At 46.4% G+C, this 24,098-nt stretch overlaps 1 protein-coding gene and 1 long non-coding RNA gene across 3 annotated transcripts in view; one reads left to right on the forward strand and one right to left on the reverse strand.

Annotated features, from left to right (window-relative positions):
• The window catches only part of LRRC75A (leucine rich repeat containing 75A), a 261,639-nt gene that overhangs the window by 32,904 nt on the left and 204,637 nt on the right, over positions 1-24,098 (forward strand). For both annotated transcript variants that reach the window (XR_005590153.1, XM_039508123.1), the window contains exon 2: positions 18,857-18,985. Coding sequence is in view for 1 of the 2 variants with exons in the window: in XM_039508123.1 (XP_039364057.1) it covers positions 18,857-18,985 (129 nt within the window). In the remaining variant the exon portion in view is untranslated. The remainder of the gene's footprint in view (positions 1-18,856; positions 18,986-24,098) is intronic.
• On the reverse strand, positions 7,121-14,579 carry LOC120387412. Its single transcript, XR_005590155.1, has 3 exons — positions 14,517-14,579; positions 11,145-11,373; positions 7,121-8,127 (listed from the first exon to the last, which is right to left on the reverse strand). It is a non-coding gene; the product is annotated as an uncharacterized LOC120387412 (long non-coding RNA).

The following is a 24,098-nucleotide window of genomic DNA, read 5'->3' on the forward strand; positions in this document are numbered from 1 at the left end:
CACGGGGAAGCCTGAATGGCTCTTGGAAAGAAACGTTTTGAATGGGTTGTCAAAGGGGATCTGGTCTCTAAAGGGAGGCAGTGTTGCTTAGTGAATAGAGCAGTGGACTGGAACTCAGGAAATCTGGGCTCTTTTCCTGGCTCTGCCACTGGCTTGCTGGGTGACCTTGGGCAAGTCACTTCCCCCCTTGCTGTGCCTCAGTTTCCCCCATTTCTAAACTGGCGATAATGATACTGACGTCCTTTGCAAAGTGCTTTGAGATCTATGGGTAAAAGTGCTGTGTAAGAGCTAGGTATCAGTAGTAGTAGGAGCAGTAACTGCCTCTGTGGCTATGCATGGTAAGATATCCTGCTTCTGGTCATCAGCGGATCATGCTACAGTCAAGGAGGAATTTTCTCTCCTATGTACAGCACTGCACAGTTGTTAAGCTGCATTCTAGGGGTTTTCTGAAGTCTGACATTGGCCACTGTGTTGGAAACAGGATACTGGACTGAAATGGACCCTTGTAGCCAGCGTGCTAGGAACTGATTGTTTTGAAAGAACTAAATCCCCAGCGGTGCTGTTCAGGCCATATTTTGTGTTTGATCTGTGAGGTGTGTGCAACTTTATGCCTGGATTATGTACGGAAAGGTAAACGGTCAAGTCCATCTGCGCTCTTCCCCCGCACTGCACCACTCTCAGGGTGGAGCCTGAGACTCAGGGTTCCTGGGCTCTGTTCTCCCCTCAGCCACTGGCCCGGTGGAGAAGATACAGGAGCAGGGTAGGGATCGGGAAATATGTCGTAGGAAATGCACAATGTTCACGCGCAACATGAGCGAAAGCCTTTCAATCCATTAATGCTAATGAACATAATTTGTGCAGGTGAAGACCGGGGAGATGATGAAATGAAAAGCTTATAGGTTCTGTGTTTTTTCAAGGATGACAAGAACCCTTACTAATTACACTGTGTGTTTAGTGAGACTCTTCCGTTATGTCAAACAGTGAAAGAAATATGATCATGAATGGCAATACCCCTAAGGATTCAGTTGCTCCAAGCCCAGGCAGCAGGGCTGTCTTTACCCATCAGTTCCCCTTCCTCCCTGGCCCATTTCCTTTTCTAAAAACCTACCTTAAAAAAATATTAAATTTTACATCCATAAAATGAAACCATAACTTCTTGTTTTATATTTTTAAATATGGGTTATTTCAAAGATCCCAATTCCAAAATGTGTGTTTTCTTTACATATTTATGATGTGTGTCTTTATTTTTGTACGCGCAACACTACCTGTGTGTATGTGTTAGAGTTGTCAAGTGATTAAAAAAAATTAACTGTGTGCTTAATTGCACTGTTAATAATAGAATATCATTCATTTAAATATTTTTGGCTATTTTCTACATTTTCAAATATATTGATTTCAATTATAACCGAGAATACAAAGTGTACAGTGCTCACTTAATATTTATTTTTTATTACAAATATTTGCACTGTAAAAAACAAAAAGAAATTGTATTTTTCAATTCACCTAATACAAGTACTGTAGTCCAATCTCTTTATCATGAAAGTTGAACTCACAAATGTAGAATTACTGGTATGTACAAAGAAATAACTGCATTCAAAAATAAAACAATGTAAAACTTTAGCGCATACAAGTCCACTCAGTCCTACTTCTTGTTTAGCCAATCGTTCAGACAAACAAGTTTGTTTACATTTACAGGAGATAATGCTACCCACTTCTTAATTCACAATGTCACTTGGAAAGTGAGAACAGGTGTTCTCACGGCACTGTTGTATCCGGCGTCACAGGATATTTACATGCCAGATGTGCTAAAGATTTGTATGTCCCTTCACGCTTCAACCAACATTCCAGAGGCCATGCGTCCATGCTGATGACGGGTTCTGCTCGATAACGATCCAAAGCAGTGCAGACGCATGTTCATTTTCATCATCTGAGTCAGATGCCACCACCAGAAGGTTGATTTTCTTTTTGGGTGTTCGGGTTCTGTAGTTTCCACATCGAAGTGCTGCTCTTTTAAGACTTCTGAAAGCATGCTCCACACCTCAGCCTACTCAGATTTTGGAAGGCACTTCAGATTCTTAAACCTTGGGTCGAGTGCTGTAGCTATCTTTAGAAATCTCACATTGGTACCTTCTTTGTATTTTGTCAAATCTGCAGCGAAATTGTTCTTAAAATGAACATGTGCTGAGTCATTATCCAAGACTGCTATAACATGAAATATATGGCAGACTGAGGGTAAAATAGAGCCGGAGACATACAATTCTCCCTCAAGGAGTTCAGTCACAAATTTAATTAATGCATTGTTGTTTTTTTTTAATGAGTGTCATCGGCATGGAAGCATGTCCTCTGGAATGGTGGCCAAAGCATGAAGGGTCGTACAAATGTTTAGCATAACTGGCATATAAATACCTTGTGACGCCGACTACAACAGAGCCATGAGAACGCCTGTTCTCACTTTCTGGAGACATTGTAAATAAGAAGTGGGCAGCATTATCTCTTGAAAATGTAAACAAACTTTTTTGTCTTAGTGATTGGCTGAATGAGAAGTAGGACTGAGTGGACTTGTCGGCTTTAAAGTTTTGCGTTGTTTTGTTTTTGAGTGCAGTTATGTAACCAACCCCCCCACATTTGTAAGTTGCATTTTCACAATAAAGAGATTGCAGAAAAACATCCAAAAATATTTAATACATTTCAATTGGTATTCTGTTTAACAAAGCCATTAAAACTGTGATTAATCGCGATTAATTTTTTTGAGTTAATCACGTGAGTTAACTGCAATTAATGGACAGCCCTAGTATGTGTATGTATAAATATTTGTGGGTGTGAGAGAGAATGTGCTAGCTAGCTTGCAAATAAGAGCCCTTTAACTGGCCATAAAGCACCTAACCTCACCACCAAACGATAGGAGCTTCTTGAGCTCAGACAAAACAGGGCTTACAACAAAACTTCACAAACAAAAACCTCGTATTAATAGAAATGATTTGATCAATTATAAAACAAAGGGAAGTTTTGTTTGGCTCCAGAGGTTGGTGTACCCAAGCACTGCACCATTGGGCAGGCATGTGTGGCTGAAGGTGCAACTGACTAGAAACAAAAGTGAAAATATCATTAATAGTAACTAGGGTGACCAGATGTCCCGATTTTATAGGGACAGTCCCGATTTTTGGGTCTTTTTCTTATATAGACTCCTATTACCCCCACCCCCATCCCGATTTTTCACATTTGCTGTCTGGTCACCCTAATAGTAACTGCACATCCACTTTCAGCCCTGAGTCTCCAAGCCTGTTACAAAGGAGGGGGAGTATCATTGACTCCATTTTACAGATGAGGGAACTGATGCCAAGTCCAAATCTACAGAATGAGTTCTGCTGGTGTAGTAACGCCATGTCCCTGAACGACATTAGCTATGCCGACAGAATCACTATTCTGTGGCATAATTATGTCTACACTGAGAATTTCATAGGCATGGCTGTGTGATTTTTGTTTCACACTCCTAGCCGAGACAGCTATGCCTGTATAAGTTTTAAGCTGTACAAAGGTGAAGTAAATTAGCCAAAGCCAAACAATGCATCAAGGCCGTGATAGAACCCAGGGAAACAGTGTCATCTTGTAGCTAGGGTGCTGGACTGGCCATCAAGAAACGGGTCCTATTCCTGGCTCATCCCCTGAGCTGCTGTGTGACCTCAGATAGTGAATCGAGACTTTTGTAACTCTCAGTTTTAATAATGGAAAGTGTTAATAAGAGAGGCCCAGGGATCGGGAGAGTTTTAAATACACTGTTAACTTGCCCTGGTGTTCTGCTGTGAGCCCAGCCTCTTTAGAAACTGCAGATCTGGAGCAGTTGGGAGCAGGTGCAGCAAGAAAAGCAAACGTTCACAGGCTACTATTTAGCACAGCTTCAGTGCCTCTTAAATGCTTTCTGTAAATTAAAGCTCTGCTTGGGACTTGCCGTCTGGGCTTTCTGTGTCTGCACTGGGTCTTTCAGGCTTGCTCCTTTAGAGGATGGACGTGGCAGGCTCTTGATTAAACTTGTCATATTTCCTTTTAATGCTCTCTTGAGGAGCTCTTAATGAGAGCTGCAGCAGCAGCCGAGGCATTAATAGAGTGATTGCATTGCAAGGTTGATGCACTGGCCTTCTTTGGATGTTAGCCATGTAAACAGGTGTGCTCACACTGGCCATGAAAGATGGAGCTGTCCGTCAGGAGAAAAGAGATTTATGGTGAAAGGTCACCCAGCACCTATCGTGCTGGTACTCAGCAGTTGCTGAGCTGAGCAGATGACAAGTGTTGTGTGGATGGCATCCAGGAGCCCGATCCTGCAAACCCATACATAAGTGGCCCTTATTCATGTGAATTTTCTGCCAGATTCACACCATGAGCTGTAGGGTAATGAGAGAAATTGACAGGTCAGAGACTGAGGCCATCTGCTCGAAGCTTTTGGGTGTCAGCCCGGATTCCTAGATCTTGTCCTTGGTCACATTTTCTAATGATCCATCGTCTCCAAGGGCAGTTTGGAGAGATTTATTGCAAAATCGGGAAGCAGGCAAACTCCTGTTGTTTACAAGCGGACATGAGTAATGCCCGTCCCTTCGGAGTTCCTGCTAATACCCAGCTACGGCTAATGCTTGTGTGACAGGCAATGGCGGATTTGATTGACTGAAATTCTCAAAACGGAGCCTTTAGTCGTGTCTGGGTTCTGGCAATCCCAGCCCTTTCCGTGTCAGGCTCCTACCTGCTGTGAGAACCAAGCTGACGTGTGCAGCTCAGGCTGTGGCTTGGTATAGTCATTAAAGATCCAAGAGCATGTTCCAGGCGAGGAACACCCGCCCTGGTATCCTGGCTGCATTCCAGCCTGGGTAATGACATTCGCCTTGCAGTCTGAACTAATTCAGCACATTCGACTGCACGTCCCTTATTAACTGTTGTTGTTTAGTATCTGTAGAGCGTCATCACCATTAATCCATCTTTCCGAGATTCTGACCCCGCAGAGTAGGGCCAGGCAGCTGCGTTTGTTATTTATGTCAATCTGCCAGTGAAATGTTCACTCCTTCTCCTCTAAAACGTGGACTCTCCTCCTTAAATTAATCCTCACTTGATGTACAGAAAGAACAGACTTGGCATTTTGCCATGCTCTGCTTGTCATGAGTCCTGGCCAGTTGCTTGGGCTTGTTGGACTTTTTTTTTTTTCCTAAATGAAATTGAAGTTGCAGTGACAAATGGTTTAATAAGGGAAAATACGTTTGACACCAAGTGTTTAAGTATCTTCACGACTTCGGGGGGCATTACCTGCCACCTGCTCATGCCCGAAAACTCAATACTAAGCCTCACAAGCCAATTGACAGATCATTATTTGATGCTGTGCTGTAATCTTTGAAAGTGGATGGGAATAGCTAGCTTGGTTTGTCTGGCATTAGATGGAGACAGGCTGATTTTATTGATCCTGAATGGCTGGTCTCCTTTATTTCCATCACTGGCGTAGTGGCTGCTGCATCTGTCTCATTTTCCTGGTGAAACTGATGGTGATTTCTTAGTGTAAGCTGTTTGGGCCAGGAACCGTCTTTTTGTTAAGTGTGTGCACCGCGCCCTGGTGCAGTGGGGTCCTGGTTCACAGCTGGGACTCCTAGGTGATACTATTACTATTTCCTGCGATAGTGACCGTTGCTTTGAAAACTCTCTTTAATTATTCTCCCCATTCAAAGTGAAAGAACTATTTAAACGTTGCCCCATCCATGAGTGACCTACTGACCTGCAGCTTAGTGGTTATTGACAGCTTATCGGAACGTTGACTTCCCAAGCGCAAACCTTTATCTGGTTTTGTGGCTGGGTTTTGTCTGTCTTTGACAGCTACTCCCTTTGCCGGGTTCAGTTTGGATTAGTTTGATCCGTCTTGTGATTGATTCAGGAGAGGTGCTGGTGCGTGGCTCTTGCTGGAGAGCTGGGTAAGGGCTGAGACTCTCCTTCTATCACCTCTGTGCTGGGGTATGGCTCTCAGTCCCATCTGATCGCTCCAGGTCTCTGCTCTCTTTTCGGCCCTGTCCTGGGTTTCAACACCCACGTGCTCCAAAACCTGGGCCGAGGCAAATGGTGGGGATCTGATGTGTTCTATGAAATCAATTAACAGACCTTTGGAAAAGACTTTCATTTCCAAACTGGTTTTCTATTGGTACAAGGTACTTAGTCCGAAACGTTTGAGAACCCACAGCACGCAAACGGACGAAACGTACAACTGATGATCTAATCTTACCTGAAGAGAAACTGGGCGTTTGAGGTGAGAAATCGATCAGTCTCTTTCTCTGCATATCTTCTCTTGATTTGCAAAGTTATAGTAATAGATATTGGAGATGGAAAAAGTCGGTTGGATCTAGTCTGCTCCCCCAGTGCAGGATTTTCTCCTGTTGTCAAGGCTCTGTGACAGGCTGCTCTTAAAATCTATCTTGTATAACGCATCCCCGCCCCCCCCAGTCACAGTAATATCCAAACGCTTTGCAATCTAACGTTTTTATCCAAAGGCAGGGCAGTCCTGTTATCCCCATTCTACAGATGAGAACTGAGACTCTGGGAGACTAAGTGACTTGGTCAAGGTCACATAGGAAGTCTGTGGCAGGGAATTGAAACTTGGTCCCTTACGTCCCAGGCGAGCACCCTAACCATTGGCCCATCCTTCCTTTCAATGCTCTGATATGGCAGATTGGAAACGCTTCATTTCAGTTGCAAAAATTAAGATTTTTAAAATCAGTTAAATATGAAAATGAATAATATCATTGGCCCTGTAACTCCTGTATTATTGCCTTTGCAATTAAATCCCCACCAGGGAGGCAGGAGAGGGAGTTTGGGATTGTGAGGTGTGACCATAACTGGAGGTTGTTGAACAATTCCTGTTGTCTTGCTCAGATTAGCTTTCAGTGTTCCAATCCCCCACTTCCCTTGGGAACCTATTACACAGTTTTCAATAGCTCTCACGGTCAGGAAGTTTTTTTCCTCACCGTTATCCTAAAATTTCCCTTTCTTGGTTTCATCCCATTGCTCCTAGTTGTACCCTTTGTTTTTTTGTCATGGCAACAATTAGGAAAAGCTGTGACGTTTTCGGCATTTTTTTCCTTAGGAGTTCTATGAAGTTTTTCAGGCCAGGTCTTCATAATCCATATTGGTTACTACTTCTCATGATCATGTTGATTGCGGAGCGCCAGATCTTTCCTAGTTAAGGTTGGGATCCTCTAGCAGTCTAATGCAGTCTTTGTTCAGTTACTTTACAAGGGTTAGAAGTTAGAATTATGGGACAGTAATTACCAGGATTATCCATTTAATGCTTTTTGAAGAGACGCATCACTTTTACTTCCCTTCTGTTTTCTGGTACCTCTCTAGTTCTCCATGAATTATTTTTTAAAAATCTGTATGGCATGTAAAGCATTCTATTAGAGCTAGGTGGTGGTCGTTTGTTATTGTTCTGATACTTCCCTTAAATCCCTCCAGATGCATGTTGTATAGGTTTAAAATTTCCAAGTAATCCCGAGTGCTGTTTATCAATAGCTGTTTTTATAAGGTCTTCCTCACTTCCTAACTGCCTTTCATTATTTCTTTTGTTAAAGTCAGATTTTGAAAAAAGAACTTCAGATTTTCAGCCAGTTTTTGAGTTCTTGTTCATTTCATCCCCCATGCTGGTTCTTTTAATGGGCCGCCTTTCTACCCCAAGATAGCTTAAAAGCCCCTTTATGTTCTTCCTTTGGATGCTTTTCTCTAATATTAACTTTCTGGTTGTTTTTTTTGCTGTGTGTATCTGTTCCCTACAAGCTTTAGATTTCGGAGAAGTCCCTCATGAAGTCACATTAGCCGCTTCTCCTCCTTGTTTATTTCAAAGTAAATGTATTCTGTTATGCCTTTAATTATGGCGTCTCGGAAGATTTCCTGGACTTTTTCCATACTGATGATGGGTTTAGTACTTCCTCCACCCTTTCTTATTAGATTTCTTGATTACTCTCAATTTGCTTTCCTGACATCTGATACCCTTACGCTGCTGCATTCTGTTGAATATCAGTAGCTTGTGGCAAGAGGCTGTAAGTGTCTCTGTCGGTTCCTGCAAGTTGATGAGCTATCCAGGGTGGCTTCATGGGGCTGCTGCTTTGTCTTGGCCTCCTACAGTTAGATCAAAAATGAAACAAAGGTCAAATAATATTATAGGGAAAGGGGAGGAGTAGAATGAGTCTAATGGGACTGCCACGGTTTCACCTCATCCCAAAGCGATTTTCCCTCTCTGGCATTCAGTTCCTTCAGAGCAAATGTATGTTCTGATCTTAACAGATGTGTTCAGAAGCTTGCAAAAATTCAATGAGACAATGTCAACGCGCACGTTTCTTAGCGGCAACATCAGAAACTACAGGGCACGTTCTAAGGTTTATTAAATGGAGAGCGGGCTAGCTGGCAAAGGACTCTGTAACCAGACAACAGACTCTAATAATGATAAATATAAACAGTTGCAAGCGCTGCCTTGTAGTGAGACGGGCGCTCTTTGTGGCTCTGGGTTGCTTTCAAGTGGTTTCACAGGCTCGATTCTCAGTCTGCTTGTTTGCTTTGTTTAGTTAATCCCAAATCCTCTTTGACTTTGGCATTAGCGCTGGGTGCATAACAGGCAGAGAGAGACTCTGGTGAATGCGGGTCTCTGACATACTTGGAAACTACCTCAGTCTCCTCCTCCAAAAGCCAGCTGTAGATGTTAGCAACCTGAGACAGCTCAGGGATGCGGAGATGTTCCTGTTTCCTATCCCCAGACACCGACTTACAGACACTGTCCTCCAAACCTCCCCAACAAACCAACCTGGTTCAGCAAAGTGAGGGGTTTGTATGTGCTCAACAGAATAATAACCCTCTATAAATACCCAGATTGTTGTATTCGGATTGGCTGATCACCACATTTGTTCTTAACCCCGGCGCCTCTGCTGTGGGTAAATTGTATTTGCTATGCCGGTGGGTGTCACTTACGGAAAGGGGAAGATGCTGGGATCTCAATGTGCTGAAAGGAAAATTAATGATTCCAGTCAGACTCGGGTGTTTTTCTCCAAAATCAGAGATGAGCGATTTGCTGCTGCCAGCGTGAACTGGTGTTAAGTTATTAAATCGCAGATGAGCTCATTGCTTGTGGAGCTTTAAAATATTGCACATGGAGGGGCTGGGGGCGAGGGACGATGCTGGTATAGCAGTGAGATTTATGGAGCAGCTGAGAGATGCATCTGTGGTAAAGGCAGGGGAAAAGGCTTCCTGCAAATGATTCTCTCTCTCTCCCAGGAGAGTGGGTGTCCTAGAATCACTGGTTTTATTTTCCTACTTCTAAAATTTAGCTTAAGGAGAATTGCCAGGTTTTTGAGATGTATAAAAAGAAGTGGCACAGTAATAAGTCTGCTTCCATCCCAAAAGATCCCGGGGTGCCGAAAGCTGTATGTCCAGGATCACTCTACCCAGCTCTGAAAACCAGCTTCCCCTGGGGCCGGCCAGTGGCAGTCAGTCAGTCATTCTTTACCAGTGACACCCTATGACTGTCGGGCACCCTATAACTGTTGTGAAGACCTTACTCAGTGTTTGCTCAGTCCTAACATTTCACACTGGTAAAGTATGTCATGTCTCCTCTGTGAACCAGCCACTGGATAACAGCCTACTATTGCTGCCATCTCTAAGGATTATTTTTTCTAACTTGAGTGGTAGAGGTTTTTGCTATGGATCTTCAGGTCTTGGATTCAAACTTGATTACTCTTGTAATTGTTACTTACTCATTCAAACTCCCATTGTCCTCAGTGGGGAATTTCCCCTAAGGAAACACTGAGCTCGAGAATTTCTGCATTTTTTTTTAAAGGGGAAATGAAGGGTAACTTATGCAATTAAAATTGCAGAGAGCGGGATCTACGAAACCTGGATGGATAATACAGGAACTCCCCACTTAACGTCCTCTCGCTTAACGTTGTTTCGATCTTACGTCCCTGGTCAATTACAGAACATGCTCCATTTAAAGTTGTGCAGTACTTTGCTATAACATTGTTTGGCTGCCTGCTTTGTCCACAGCTGTCAGCCCCCCTATCAGTTCCCCTACGTCCCCCCACCCCGCGCCTCCCGCCTGCCGGCAGACTCCACGGATCAGCACCTTCCCCCGCCTCCTGCCCACGGCAATCGGCTGGCTTGCAGTGTTCAGGAGGGAGGGTGGAGGAGCGAGGACGTGGCATGTGGAGTAAAGGGGGGCGGGGGGAGAAGAGGCAGGTTAAGGGTGGCGGCTTGGGGAAAGGGGGCAGTGGGCGGGCCGAGGGTTGAGGCCCCCGCCCCTGGTGCTTGCACAATAGGGGAAGCTGCCGCTGCTGCTGGTCAATGTGCTTTTCTCCCAGCCTACAGCACCTTCAGCCTCCTTGCCTGCCTCATTGTCTCCAGTGCCAGTGGCTGTGCCTGTGTGGGGTAAGGCGGGGGCACCTCCCAACTATAGTACTGTATTGGAAAGAAAAATTTCCCTGGAACCTAACCCACCCCCATTTACACTCATTCTTATAGGGAAATCGGATTTGCTTAACATCGTTTCACTTAAAGTCGCTTTTCAGGAACAGAACTACACCGTTAAGTGAGGAGTCACTGTAGTAATGGGAGTCTTCCTTAATGCCCAAGCCGTGCTGCAAGCTCAGGAAACAGATTGTGTAGGATATACCCTAAGTGGGTTCCCGCTAAATGCAGGCAAAATCCAAGCAGACCTCACCCTCAGTCCCTGTCTTTCTGCCTTGGGCAAAGGCCTTTCCAGCCTCAAATGGGGGCCCAAAATCTTGAAACCCATGTTGATTTTCTACTTGGGCAAAACACTGCCTTGCCAAGTGCAGGAACAGAAGGGAATTGCCTGCCTCTTCTCCAGTAGGGCAGCAGGGGAGACCCGGGCAGCAGGGAATCCCCTGCCACAATAGGCTGGGGGGTGGGGGAGGATGTTCCTGCTGATGTAACTTACAGCAGCTCTAAGACTTTGCTAAGTTACTCTGGGAGCTGGGTCACCCCAGCTGCTTGCCAGCTCCATGTCTGGGATCGCAGAAGGGTGGTTGAGTCACTTCTCTCCTTCCTCTTGGGTCCTGCGCTGAGCTCAGCTCAGCTTGACCCAAAGATCTAGAGGTTTTAATTTTGGTATTTATACTTGAACTTACCGAGGATCTTTGTGACGTGTGACCATAGTACATCCAGCGTTTCCATCTCCCGCAACATCCCTCCACTTTGCCAGTCCATATAATCACATAACCCCTGTCTCTTTGATCACTTCTCATTCACAGCCAGTCATTCGGAGTGCAGGTGCAGAGTTCTCACCAGTTAGTGGTTCATGTTGACTAGCGCGTTGCACCCTAGAGCTGTGCTGCTCTGCCGTGCTGCGTGCAGAATCTGAAAGAAGTAGCAGCAGTTGCAGTTGGCAGAGGTAGGAAGGGAGCCACGTACTGGTAGGAAGGTCTCTTTACAGACTGTGCTGAATGGAAACTAGAGCTGGCCTGGCACTGGAATGCTGTGTGCTCCCTGTTACCAGCAGGGGTGGGAATGAAGCCTTTTGCTCTTGATAACTGAAGCGTCATAAATCTGAGAGACCCGGGAAGCGGTTATGCCGTATTCTCCTGAGAAAATAGTCCCACAGGCCGTAAGTGGAGGAGTGAAGTTTATGGCACCATGCATATGACCAAATGAATAGTCACGGGATACAGGTTATCCAGCCCAAAGTGAATGGCATCGTCTGTTTTTCACTGGTTCTGTATTAAGGTTGCACTCTTCCAGGGATGGAGGGCTCAACTTTTGTTTTGCACAGTTTGTGTCAAAAGCACCAACAATGTGTCAACCAGTTGAAACCAAAATAGTCCACCTGCTGATTGTCTTGCTACAGTCTCAGACTCCAATACCCGGGAGGACGTTTGCAAGTGCAAAATCTGCAAGAGGTCTTTGGAGAAAGCATAATTTTTCCATGGAAAGGTTAATCTCTCTCTTGTTCCTAAATAGAACTGGAACATGCAAAATGTTCTGTGGTCTGGTAACTTTTAAACAGGTCGGTTGTAGAATCCCCTCCCCTCTCAAAAATCTAGCTCTAGAACCCAGGCGGTTCTAAGTTCTAGAACACATTTCAAAAGTGAGTTATAGGCCCTTAGAATCTGCATGGTTTGAAGTGGCTCTGAATTCTAGAAACTACTCCACTCTAAATGATTCTAGCATCTCTGTGATGTAGCGCTGATCCATTTCACTTTCTAAAACAGTGTTTCTCAACCTATATCATACTAGGGACTGGCTTGCTGCCTTCCTAAACTGTGTCAGGGGGATCTCAGGAACTGGCGCCAGTCCATGGACCAGTGATTGAGAAACACTGATCTAGTATACACATGGTTACGTTCTAGGCTCTTAAATCAATCTGGTTCTGAACAGTTGTTGTAGAACTTCTCTTGTTCTTTAAAAAACAAAACCCAACAACCTCCAGAAACTATATAACTAAATAACTCGCTCTAAGATATGAGTTGGGTCTTCCTCCTTAGTTTAATTAAAAGCAAACACTGTAGTGTAGCCTCATTAAGTATTTGTAGTGCAGTATATAAGATCATCCATTATTTCTATATCTCTGAGCTCTGTGGGTATAATTTAAGAATAGTTTTTTTTTAAAGTACCAGCATGACAGTGGCCATATGACAGATCATTGGAGTGTGTAGTTATTTTTTAAAAAACAAGCTAAATAGTTTATAAGCAACAGGCGCGCTAACTGGTTAACTTCAATTTTTTGGTACTCCCATGAAATTAAAAACAGCCCAGTGGATTTTGATTTTAAGCTGTAGAATTCCCCAATCCTTGGGCTGAGGCTATTCGTGCCAAGTTTCAGCCTGGAGTCAATATTTTATACTGCGTTGGAAGATTTGCAGTGAAAATCTGCTCTGCTGGCAACCTTAACTCCATCAGTGCCAGGATCATGCACCTAAATTCTGCAAACTGCAGAACTGTTGCATTGCTGCTCCCAGTCTGAGACTCCCAGTTCCACTTCACACAGGATCCCTCTATAACTTCCTGAGTTCAGTGTCTTAACAAAACGAATGAAAGAAGAGCAGACGCTTGCTTCCAGCCTGCAGGGTGTCACAGCCTCACTGCTCGCAAAGGACTTGCGTCCCCACGACCCATTTATCACGAACTGAAGCATTTCCAAGCTTAGTGGTTCACGCTGAATTGGAACCAGCATTGAGTCATTATTCACTTTCACTTTCTTTATTAAAGCACTGGGGACGCTTTGATTTCAGTTATTAACAACTTCCATGTGTGGCTGCCTGCGGGGCGCTGCCAGCTGCTGCTCTTTGGATCATTTAAAATCATTGGTAGAGGTCGGAGACTGTGGCGTTGTGGCAGGGAGCATGGGGACTAGGAGGTCAGGACGCCTCCTGGGTTCTGGTTCTTCTACCTGACCAGGGCCAGCTCCAGGGTTTTTGCCGCCCCAAGCAGCAAAAAGAGAAAAGAAGAAGAGAAAGAGAGGGGGGAAAAAAAGCCACGATTGGGATCTGCAGCTCTGCTGCCGCCGCTTCAGAATTCGGCAGCGGGTCCTTCGCTCTGAGAGGGAGTGAGGGACTTGCCGCCAAAGACCGGGATGTGCTGCCCCTCGCCGTTGGCCGCCCCAAGCAGCTGCTTGCTGGGCTGGTGCCTGGAGCCGGCCCTGTACCTGACTTCAACCTGGTCTGCCCTGGAACGTTGTATTGATTTTTACCTGTCTAGTTATACCAGCACAGCTCCGAGAGTGGATGCCGTTAGACCAGTATAAAGATATCCTGTATGGTACATTTAGTCCTCTTCCCAGCTGGCAATAGCCAGGGGCTGTGAGCACCATTTAAAGTGTGTGTGTGTGCTGAGAAGTGTGTGAGGCTGTGGACTGGGTGATCCCCCCGGCTCTGCAGGCTGTTGCAATAGCTATCCCAGTCTATGCGGTAGGGATTACAGCAGAGTGTCGCTGGCCCCATAGCTAGGGTGGCATGATGCTGTGGGGTATGGAAGGGGTTTTTCTGGCTCTGTTAGGAACCCTGCCATCCTGCGCGATGGTAGCTGGGTTGACGGAAGCATCCTAGCTGGGTCTGCACTGGAGTTTAGGTCGTCACTGCTACTGCACTCAGGAATGGGAATTTTTCACACCGTAGCTGAGCGCCGTGCTAAAGGAGGTTGTATGGCTTTAACTATACGGGAAGTTAAAGCGGGTACAAACGTCTAGTGTAGACAAGGCCCATAATCTGACTTCGGGCAAGTTAGGTCCTTGGTCTAACCCAGGGTATCCTACAGCAGCCTACCTGCTCCCTGCAGTTCACCCCATCAGCCTTTGTGGGTATGTCTACACTGGAACTGGCTCAGGCTCCCGGGGCTTGTGCTACTGGACTAAAAATAGCGGTGCAGATGTTCCTGCTCAGGCTGGAGCCCTGGCTCTGAGACCCACCCCCATTGCTGCGTCTCCGAGCTGAGCGGAGCCTGAGCCAGTTGACCTGGTCTCTGAGACTTGCTGCTGGTGCTGTTTTTTGTTGTCAGTGTAGACGTACCCTTTATGGACCAGGTGCTCTTCAGAGTCTCAACTGAGTCCTAGTCCCACCGCCTCAGCTGGGAGGCAGCTGATTTAGTCACAGGCAGGGCTGGGCTCATCTCCCCTTAAAGGGGCCAGTCACCCTGTGACAATACCATTGTGATTCAGTAGCACCTGACAGCCACTTGGTACTGGTGTGAATGCACCGGGAGCAGGGCAATTGAGAAACCGGCCCAATCTGTTATGCAATTCATCTTGTGTCTGTTGCTTAGGACAGATCTCACTGTTCATTGTGTTCAAAATGCCAAATAACAATTAGCTAATAATAGTCATAAAATCCCTTGTGAGATGTGTGTGTGTTATCTCCAGTTTATGGATGGGGAAACCCAGAGGCAGAGAGAGGTTAAAGGACCTGCTAAAAATGGTTTTAAAAATGACACAACTTCTGCTTCCATGTGCAATGTTTTTGAAAACTAAATGCGATGGCGATCTGTGTCGTTTCATGCATTCCAGTGGCAGGCAAAGTGTGTCTGCTCTAGTCATATCAGGACGATGCCCCTTGCTACCTTACTGCTTACACCTAGTTTTACCAACTTTGTGGAAGTTAACATCTCTCTTTTATGCATGCATCAAACGAGAAAAACAGAGTGACTTTCATTCAGGGGCGTAATTCACTGCACAAAATCCATCGGTACAAGCGCTTTCATGAGACCCAGCCCAAACACGGCAGGACAGAGCTTGCTGTTGCTTCCTGGTGTTGCTGACTTGTATGTGTAAAGCTCCTACAGCTACTCCGTTGGCTGCTGGTTTAGCATCCATTTGTATTTCTGTTGGGCCTTGAGTCTGGATGAAAGCTGAAGGGTTCCGGGTTCAAGCCTCCCATTTCCGAGATAAACCAGCTGATTGTGCGTTCTGCAGGCATCTGAGGCTGAAGGCTTTAAAATGTTCTGCAACAGAATCTCTCCTTGTTTGGGATGGAACTTCAGAGGTGAAGTCTATGGAGGACCAGCTGGGTGTTGAATTGGCTCATGCAAACTGTTAAGCCTTTGATGTATTATGAACGATGAGGGAGATTTATAGCACAGGCTGACAGCAGGCATCTATCTTTGAGAATCTACCCTGGAAGGCTGCCCCCTTTTATGAGTTTATTTGCTAGGATCAAGGCTGCCTTTCCATCCAAAAGTCTCCTTTCTTAGAGGTGGATCTAGGGTGGGATGGACTTGGATGGGCAAAAGATTTTTTGTGGACAGGGAGAACTGTCATTGTTCTCTTCAGTCTCCTGAATGATTCCATGTTAAGCTGTATCTTTGAAAATGTTGGCATGCGCACAGAATGGCCAGCAAAGAAGAATTTCTGATGCGTGTCTACAAGGTCCTGAAGCAGAATTATGTACTGGTCTTAGAGAGGCTGCTTCTGCATCCCCTCCCCACCTTCGATCCAGTGGATACGTTTGGGAATTTCAGCTCCTTTTACTCAGGACCATCTTTTGGCTGTCACCTAGCAAACGGGGCCCTGATTCCTCATTTGGGGCCCTCGGTGCTTCCATGATGCATACAATTAATCAGAAAAGCTTTAGTGCTGGATGCCGTCAGTCCATATGGCTGGACTCTGTAGCTTAATTGGCATATCCTAATGCGGCTGTGATTATAGCTCTACTCACAGCTAATCGAGAGTCTCATACGAGGGTATAGAATTGTGTCTTTGGCTCAGAAAGTCTCCGGTTCAGTTTCGTAGGCTGCCTATCCGATATGTGACTTAGCCGATGACTGCCGGAGTTAGCACCCAGAATGTCACTGTCATTATGCTTTCCTCGCCCTGGGAAGGGAAGCCTGTTAGGACAAGCCTGGAGAAGCTGCAATAGTTTTCCTGGAGTCTATTTATTATCTGGGCTGTTAATTGGCTTTTTATTTTACGTATTTATACTTTACTTTGCTGTCGTCCCATTTAAAAAAAGAAAAGACCCTCTTTTCTCCAAGAGCGTCAGGTCACCTGTGCAAAGAATCTCTCTCCCAGTAAAAGCTCAGTTCTTCTAACTCTGAAACAGTTGCCAGGCTGCATTTTGTCACTAGCTGAATTTTAGTGGGAGTTTGATTCCTGTGGACTGTACGTAGAGGGTGATTGCAAAGCATTTGAGGATCCTTTTAGGGTGACCAGATGTCCCGATTTTATAGGGACAGTCCCGATATTTGGGGCTTTTTCTTATATAAGCTCCTATTACGCCCCACCTCCTGTCCCCATTTTTCACACTTGCTGTCTGGTCACCCTAGATCCTTTGTGCACGGAAGCACCTATCTCAGGAGCTACACTTGCCTTTCAGGATCGGAGTACGTTTTTATCTAGTCTGCTAACCCATCTCTGGAAGTGCCCAGCACCTGACCACATCCCAGGCACTGTCCTACCCCCGTGTGCTCAAAATGTGACCCCCCGCGATAGGGTGACCAGATAGCAAGTGTGAAAAATCCGGATGGGGAGAGATAATAGGGTCCTCTATAAGACAAAGCCCTGAATAGCGGGATATCTGGTCACCCTGCCCAGGGACCATGCGTCCCACGGAGTAAGAGACGTTGAGAAGCAGGCAGTAAGGACACTGGGGAGGTGGGTGGGGGAGATTCTCTTCCCTGCTATAAAATGGATGTCCGCATAAAAAGTTAGCACCATCTACTGTGCAGCGTGAGGACAAGGGAAATGACTCCTGACTGCAGCTTGTGCCCTGAAGCATGCAGCTGGTTAGTCTGGTCGTTATCCAAGCCGTCACAGCTATGGGTGTGATATGGGGCAGTCAGAATGTCCGGCCCTTTTAAAATATCCATGCGGTGCTGCATTGGGTTGTGGGTTTTGTTTTGGTCCTTCCTGGGTTTTTTTTCCTCTCTAGAGACATCCCCTTTGTGTTCCCATCTTGCCCTATTTCCAGGGTCCACTTTGGGGAACATTCACATGGCTCCATTCCTTCCTGGCCAAGCGTGAGAGCCCCCATCAGCTCCGTGAGGGCAAATGGAGGCAGCCTCTCAGGATCTGAAATGTGCAGCATGTGACTCATCTGAGTGCAGGGTTGCGTACGTGCTGCTTGGCATCTGGGCTCAACCGGCAAATGGGTCATCCAGAGGGAGAGTTAGCCGACCTTGCTTACAAAACCCACACGAGAAGTCATGAGTTGCAGGATGTCACCGTTACTCACTGACACAGACCAGGGGCGGTGTTAGCAGGGCAGCTTTTGGGGGAGCGTAGCAACCTCCCATACTAAATCCAGTGTTAACTCGTGAAGCACCAATTCCATGCTGTCCGGTGAAGGCAGGTGCAGCTGGTGAATTTCCCTCTCTGGCCAGGCCCAGGGGTCTGTCGACAGAAGTGCTTTACAGAACAGGAGACAAGCTTGACCACCGCTGTGTTGGTGCGGGTTGCACTTTGAAGATGGTGCCTAGAATGCTAGGTGTCGAGAAGGACGGAATATCATCCCAGTTGTGAAAGGGTGTGCGTGCGTGTGTTCACGAGAGGGCTACAGGCCAAGTGGTGACACAACCCCTCACTGGCCTGGATTGAAACCCAGACCCGTCACACCCTAGTTTACAGGCACAGAACCACGGCAGCGAGAGATTTTAGTGACTTGCCCATGGTCAGACAGAGTCTGTGACAGAGCTGGGAATTGAACCGAATCTGCAGAGTCCCTGCCCAGTGCCCTAACCACAAGGGCATCCTGGTTGTTTTAAAAGCTGAGCAAAGGGCTTTATCTTCCAGAAGGAGCTGCTTTGTTTGCGGAACGCGCTGTAATCTGCCAATAAGCTTGAGTAGCACTGCAATATCCCCGGGGAGCTGCTCTCGAGGGACAAAGGACAGCTGATAGATGAGAGGAGATATCTGAAGTAAATTGAATACGCTGTATTTAACCCCCCCCTCTCCAGCCCTTTATGAAAAGCTAAAGAGCGGAATGGTCGATATACACTAGTGTGTTTAATAGCGTTGTGGGGTTTGTGCCAAAATTCTTTACATTGCTGTGTCTTGGGACACCCTGGGCCAGATTCTGCCTCCCAGCCATCTTATGCTGGCATAGTTTCAGTGGAGTCACCTGTGGCTTGCCCCGGGGGAGTGAGGTGAATCAGGCCTGCCGAGTATAGTGTACTCAGTGAATGTATTGCTTATGAAGTGTGCCAGTTGGCGGCCCCGGAGCCCGTCGTCTGCTCTCCATAGTGCAGGTAAAGCATTGGAGTGCCAGTGTCCCCGCGCCAGCGCGCCAAGGAACTTAGAGACGGGCACGTCTGAGCTCCTTGGCTACTGCCCTGAGCCTGCCAACACTGGTGAATTGTGAGAGACGGGCTGTTGCCATCAACCTCCTAGTGTAACTAACCTTGCTCTTGTTTTCTGCAGGACTTAGGGATGGAATCGACCTCTCTGGATGACGTCCTGTATAGATATGCCAGCTTCCGAAACCTGGTGGATCCAATCACCCATGACTTGATCATCAGTCTTGCTAGATACATCCATTGCCCCAAACCGGTAGGTAACTCGCTCTAACTACGTGGCCAAGGCAGTTCTAGTCACTTGCTCATTTGGGAAATGTCGTTTTGTTGTAAATGAGAAGCTTTTTGTTGGTTTGTTTGTTTGTTTTTTATAATCAGTGCTGCACAAAAGACCTTCGGGTTAACACAGAGACTGTGATCCTCCGAGTAGAGCTGTCCTGTTGTGGGGAGAGTGGATCAACGCACAGAACTCTGTGTGAATTGCCAGCAACCCGAATGACGTGCGTTTAGTGCTTAGTTAATTCTGTTGTTTTGTTTTTTCATATTCCCTGTTTTTGCTCTTTCCTTCTGTCTCATTTGCTTGGGCAAAGCACGAAGGCACCTATGTCTGGAACAATACAGAGGTATGGACAGGATGACTTCCTAGGCCTTTTCTATCTCTGATTTCTGCGGTGCCTGTCTTTCCTCGTGTCTCTAAATGAAGCGAGTACTCAGCTGACACATTTCTCACCCCTGTAAGGAGGGCGGTAGCTGAAACAGAACCCTGTCTTTGCAAGCGTTTGAGCATGCTGTGAGCAAACCTGGCAGCCCGGGAGCCTAGAGAGCGTGGCAGTCAAGACGGAATAGCCTGAGCCGAATAGTTATCGGCTGGGGTGAAGGACTGAACTGTGACGTCAGAACCAAGATTTGCTTTCCACTCCATCATACTGGTTGTTTTATCATGGCGTGGGGGAGAGCTGGCCCTGTGTTGCTCTCTTTAAAGTCAGAAATGGAAACAGAGTTGTTCAAATCAGTGTATCAATATGAGACCGGTTCGTACGTCAGCTGCTGTTATGGCAGAAACGTTCCTAACCCACCCGGCTTCAGCTTTTGATGGTGACGTGCCAGATTCGCCATTCTCCACTGGTGTAAATTGGAGTAACTCCATTGAAGTCAATGGGAGCTATGCCGATTTACTCCAGAGGAGGATCTGGCCCTGTTGAGTCATGGAAAAGGCATTTGAACGATGGTTCTAAATTAGGGATGGACAGAAATGGACGTGATTCTGGTTTTGGACCTCATCAGTCAGGGTATGTTTTGCAGGAGTGGCTGGGATGCAGGCCCCATTTCATCTGCCCCTGCAGAACTTGGGAGCATGTGGTTTCAGATGAATGGTCCGCAGGGTTTGGATTCCTCTCTACTTTTCCTGTTGGCGGCTAGAGCATTCATCACAAACCTCAGTAAAGACCCGAGTCCTCTTCAGCAACGCTTAGAACGTTGCGGCCAGGTATTCCAAAGAGCTCAGCTCCCGGTCAGGGATGAGAGTTTCAGAAGTGCTCTGCACTGATAAATCTCATCCTCTTGGGCTATTTGCTTTTCCTAGGATTTATTTTTTAAATTAACCACTTAATTCTCCCCCTCCACCCCCATTTCAGTGTTTGATTCAGTGAACTGCATGGACCTGGGACGGTACAAATACCAGACTTCTCAAAACATCTCGGATGCTGAGGAAGGGGGATTGAAAGAGAGGAAGGATGGCCTAGTGGTCAGGGTATTAGCTTGGGAGACCTGGGTTTAGTTCCCTGCTATGCCACAGGCCTTGGAGTGCCTCGGTGTGGGCATTTTCACTACCGTGATGGGAGGGGTTCTCCCATTGGCGCAGATAAGCCGTCTTCCTCAGAGACCGTAGCTAGGTCGACAGAAGAATTTTTCTGTCAACCCAGTGCTATCTCCCCTGGGGGGTTGTGTCTGCATATCTCAGGGGGATGGGTTTTCCCCTCCCCTCCCCCCTGAGAGATGTGGCTATGCTGATGTACATTTTCAGTGTAGACCGTCCCTTAGCTCCTCCGTAGCTCAATTCTGTAAATTTGAGACAATCGCTCTTCTCTCCCTCCCGGGGTGTAGTGAGTGTGACAGGTCGCCCCCCCATCCGGGATGCCACCTGATGTACTGGGGTCCCACTGAGCCCGCCCGTTCCACCAGCTTCCTCACCCTGTCCTGCTGTGCCAGGCCCTCAAGCCTCCTCTAGCACGCACAGGTATGGCCACACCCAGCTGCAAACAGACACAGAGACTAAAGTCAGCTCTGTGTGGGAGGATTCAGCTCGGGGATTGCCCAGTACTCAAGTGCACACCTCCGTTGGGGTGTAAACCCCAAATGATATGGTCTTGCACTGTACAGAGATCTATACAGCGTAAGCTCATAAAAATCGCCCCCTCCCTCGGTGTGGAGGGAGATATGCACAGCTTATGGCCCTCCCCAGTTATGAATTGCACTAACTGGTTTCTAGGAAACTGAAACAAACAAGTTTATTAACCACAAAGGAGAGATTTGAAGTGATTATAAGGGATAGAAAGCAGATCAAAGCAGATTACTCAGCAAAATAAACAAACATGCAAACTAAGCTGAATTCACTAGAGAAGCTGGTTACAAATAGTAATTTTTCACCCTAGATGTTGTTTTAGGCAGGTTGCAGAGTTCCCTGAAGACAAACTGCTTTTGCTTGCACTTAAAGTTCCACACATTTCTCTTCACAGGCCGGATCCCTGTCACAGCCTGGGCCTCAGTCCTTTCCCCCAGATCAGTTTTACGTGTTTACAGCAGTCAGCCTGGGCAGGGAGTCCGGGAAGAACCAGCGACCCTGATTAACTCACTCTCCGGCCTTAAATAGGATTTACATATGGTGGGAATCTTTGTTTCCCTGTTTGATCCCCACACCCCTTCAGTGGAAAAGTACCAGCAGACTAAGCCGGTAAATTCACACCCATAGTGAGGTAAGAGTCTTCCCTTGAGTTGCGTGATGCTAGAGTGGCATGAATAGAGCCGACCCAGGATCCTATTTGGGTGAGTTTTCTTAGGCATGTCAGTGTATTTAGTGTCAAGGCTGCAGTAGGGCCTAAGCCTTGTAGTCCTGATCTGCATTAAAATCTAAAGGGCGTGAGTTTTGGTGATGTCTCTTGTAGGAGCCGGATTCAAACCTTCTCCAAATTCTGGCACTCTTTGGACGCAGGGCTTGGGGTTGGTCCTGTCTCCAGTTGAGAATGTATAATACAGCTCTCCTTAAAGCCTCTCTCCTTGTGGGCCCGATCCTGATTTCAGTGAGAGTAGTGCAAATGTGGAGTAACTCTAGTGGAGTCATTCCAGATTTCCTCCAGAGTCACTGAGATTGGAGTCGGGCCTGAAATGTAGTTATCCTGTTGGACTGCATAAGCACAAACTAAGCGCTGTCCAGAGTTGTGCTGGGCCATGCACGGAGACATCATCCATCAGTATCTGTTCCCCAGTACCAGCAATTACTGTGTGCCCTTTGCAGTATGAGAGGGAGCTTTATAGTGAAAGACGCTCTCAGGAAATCAATTTTAAACATGAATTCATTCACCATTATCTGTAGTTTTCTAGTGACACTTCAGGGAGATATTTGCTAATGATCAAAGACATTTAAATGAGCATTTCTTTCCTCAAAACCACAGCCCTGGGGCGAGGGGAGGTTAATACTTCTCTGTCAATTCTTTCCCCCCAGAGCTGAGGAAAGGTGCCAGGCGGACAGTTCTGAAAAGTGCTCCGGTTAGTCACAGAATGGGCACAATGCAGGGAGAGGCAGCGCATGCTTCCTTCTCTGGCATGCCTCAACCCTGACTTAGGGGGGACTGCTCTTCCTGGGTAGAGGGGAGATCAGTCCTCGTGGCTCATCTCACCCTGGGCCTTTCTGAGTGGCTGGTTAGTGCTGATCAGAGTGCTGCTTTTGTGACGTGGATATGTGCCCTCTGGGTGATGGACTGAGAGACACTCATTTTACATAGGCGTCGCAGGGTAACAGCTTTGGGTCACTGATGGCCTGCCGTAGGTCAGAGGTGTAATGCTCCCTAATAATGTTTTGCACTTGTGTCTAGCACCTCCCTCATGGCACGTCAGATGCAAATGAATGAGGTCTCTGCACTCTGCTGAGGTCAGGGTTGGTATTCCCATTTCGCAGATAGGGACATCAAGGGACAGGGAGGTTAAGTTCCTTTCCCAGAGTCCCATGGGGAGTCAATGAACTATAACCAAGATGCCCTTACCACTGCTTCTGTGTCTTTATCACAGGAGCACCCTACCATAACCTATTACCAACCACATAATTCATCCACCCCCGGGCCTGTGTGTCGTGACATGACCTTGGATTACAGTTGTCGTTCTGAGTTCCTGACGTCACATTAATTTTGATGGTAGCAAATGCTGATGTTACAAATACAGGGGAGGGGGGGGCGAGACAGTGCAGTCTGGTGCTTATAGTATAGGACTGTGGTTCTGGACTCATCTGTGCCACTGGCTCACTGTGTGACTGAGCAGAGCAGCCAGCCTCTGTGCCTTATTTTTTCCATTAGTAATCTGAGGAAAGTGATATTTACCCACCTTTATAAAATATGTTGTGATCTTCAAATGCCACAGACTATATAAGCACAAAGTATTCTTCTTCACTGCAGGATCCCAGCTAAGCTGTGAGCCAGAGACTTCTTATATCCAAATATCTGAAATAATAGCATAGGGGATAAGAACGATTTGACTGTCAAAGTCAGTGACATTCTGTATTAATGTTCCTTTTTTGCCACGCTTGCTTGTGAAAATCCCTCTGTATGGGAGCTATACATCTGCATCGCATTAACATATTTTGCAATATCAAAGTGGCCGGGAAGCTCACACTTCACTAATAACGACTCCCAGTATCTTTCGTTACTTAATGTGTTTGTCCCACATTCATGTTTTCATTGTAATAAGAGATGTTCTTTTGAAAAGCTCTTCTCTGTAAACTGTGGGAAAATAGAAAAAGGCTGAACCCGGGGTCTTGGAAGCAGGAAAAAAAAATAGCATTAAGCCCTTTTTTTTTTTTTTTTTTTAGGCTAAATTGTATAATGGTAACATCTGTGTAATTTTCAGTGACACCATTACTGGCAATCCTCACTCAGCACCTCCAAACTGGGGGAAGCCAGCAAGACTTAGCAAAAAAACCCAAGTATGGCTGGAGGATCAGCGTGACCTTAAGCTGTAATAAATTAAACTCTTCAAACTGAGAGCTGTTTCCTTGACACTGAGCTCAGTGTGCTGGCACTGAGAGTCTAACGGGCCCGATCCTTGTTAAACTGAAGTCAGTTGCATAAGGGTTGGGCTGCTCTCCAGTAATCTACTCTGTTTAC

This window comes from Mauremys reevesii, linkage group 20, assembly GCF_016161935.1.
Source record: "Mauremys reevesii isolate NIE-2019 linkage group 20, ASM1616193v1, whole genome shotgun sequence".
In the NCBI taxonomy this organism is placed as follows: domain Eukaryota; kingdom Metazoa; phylum Chordata; order Testudines; family Geoemydidae; genus Mauremys; species Mauremys reevesii.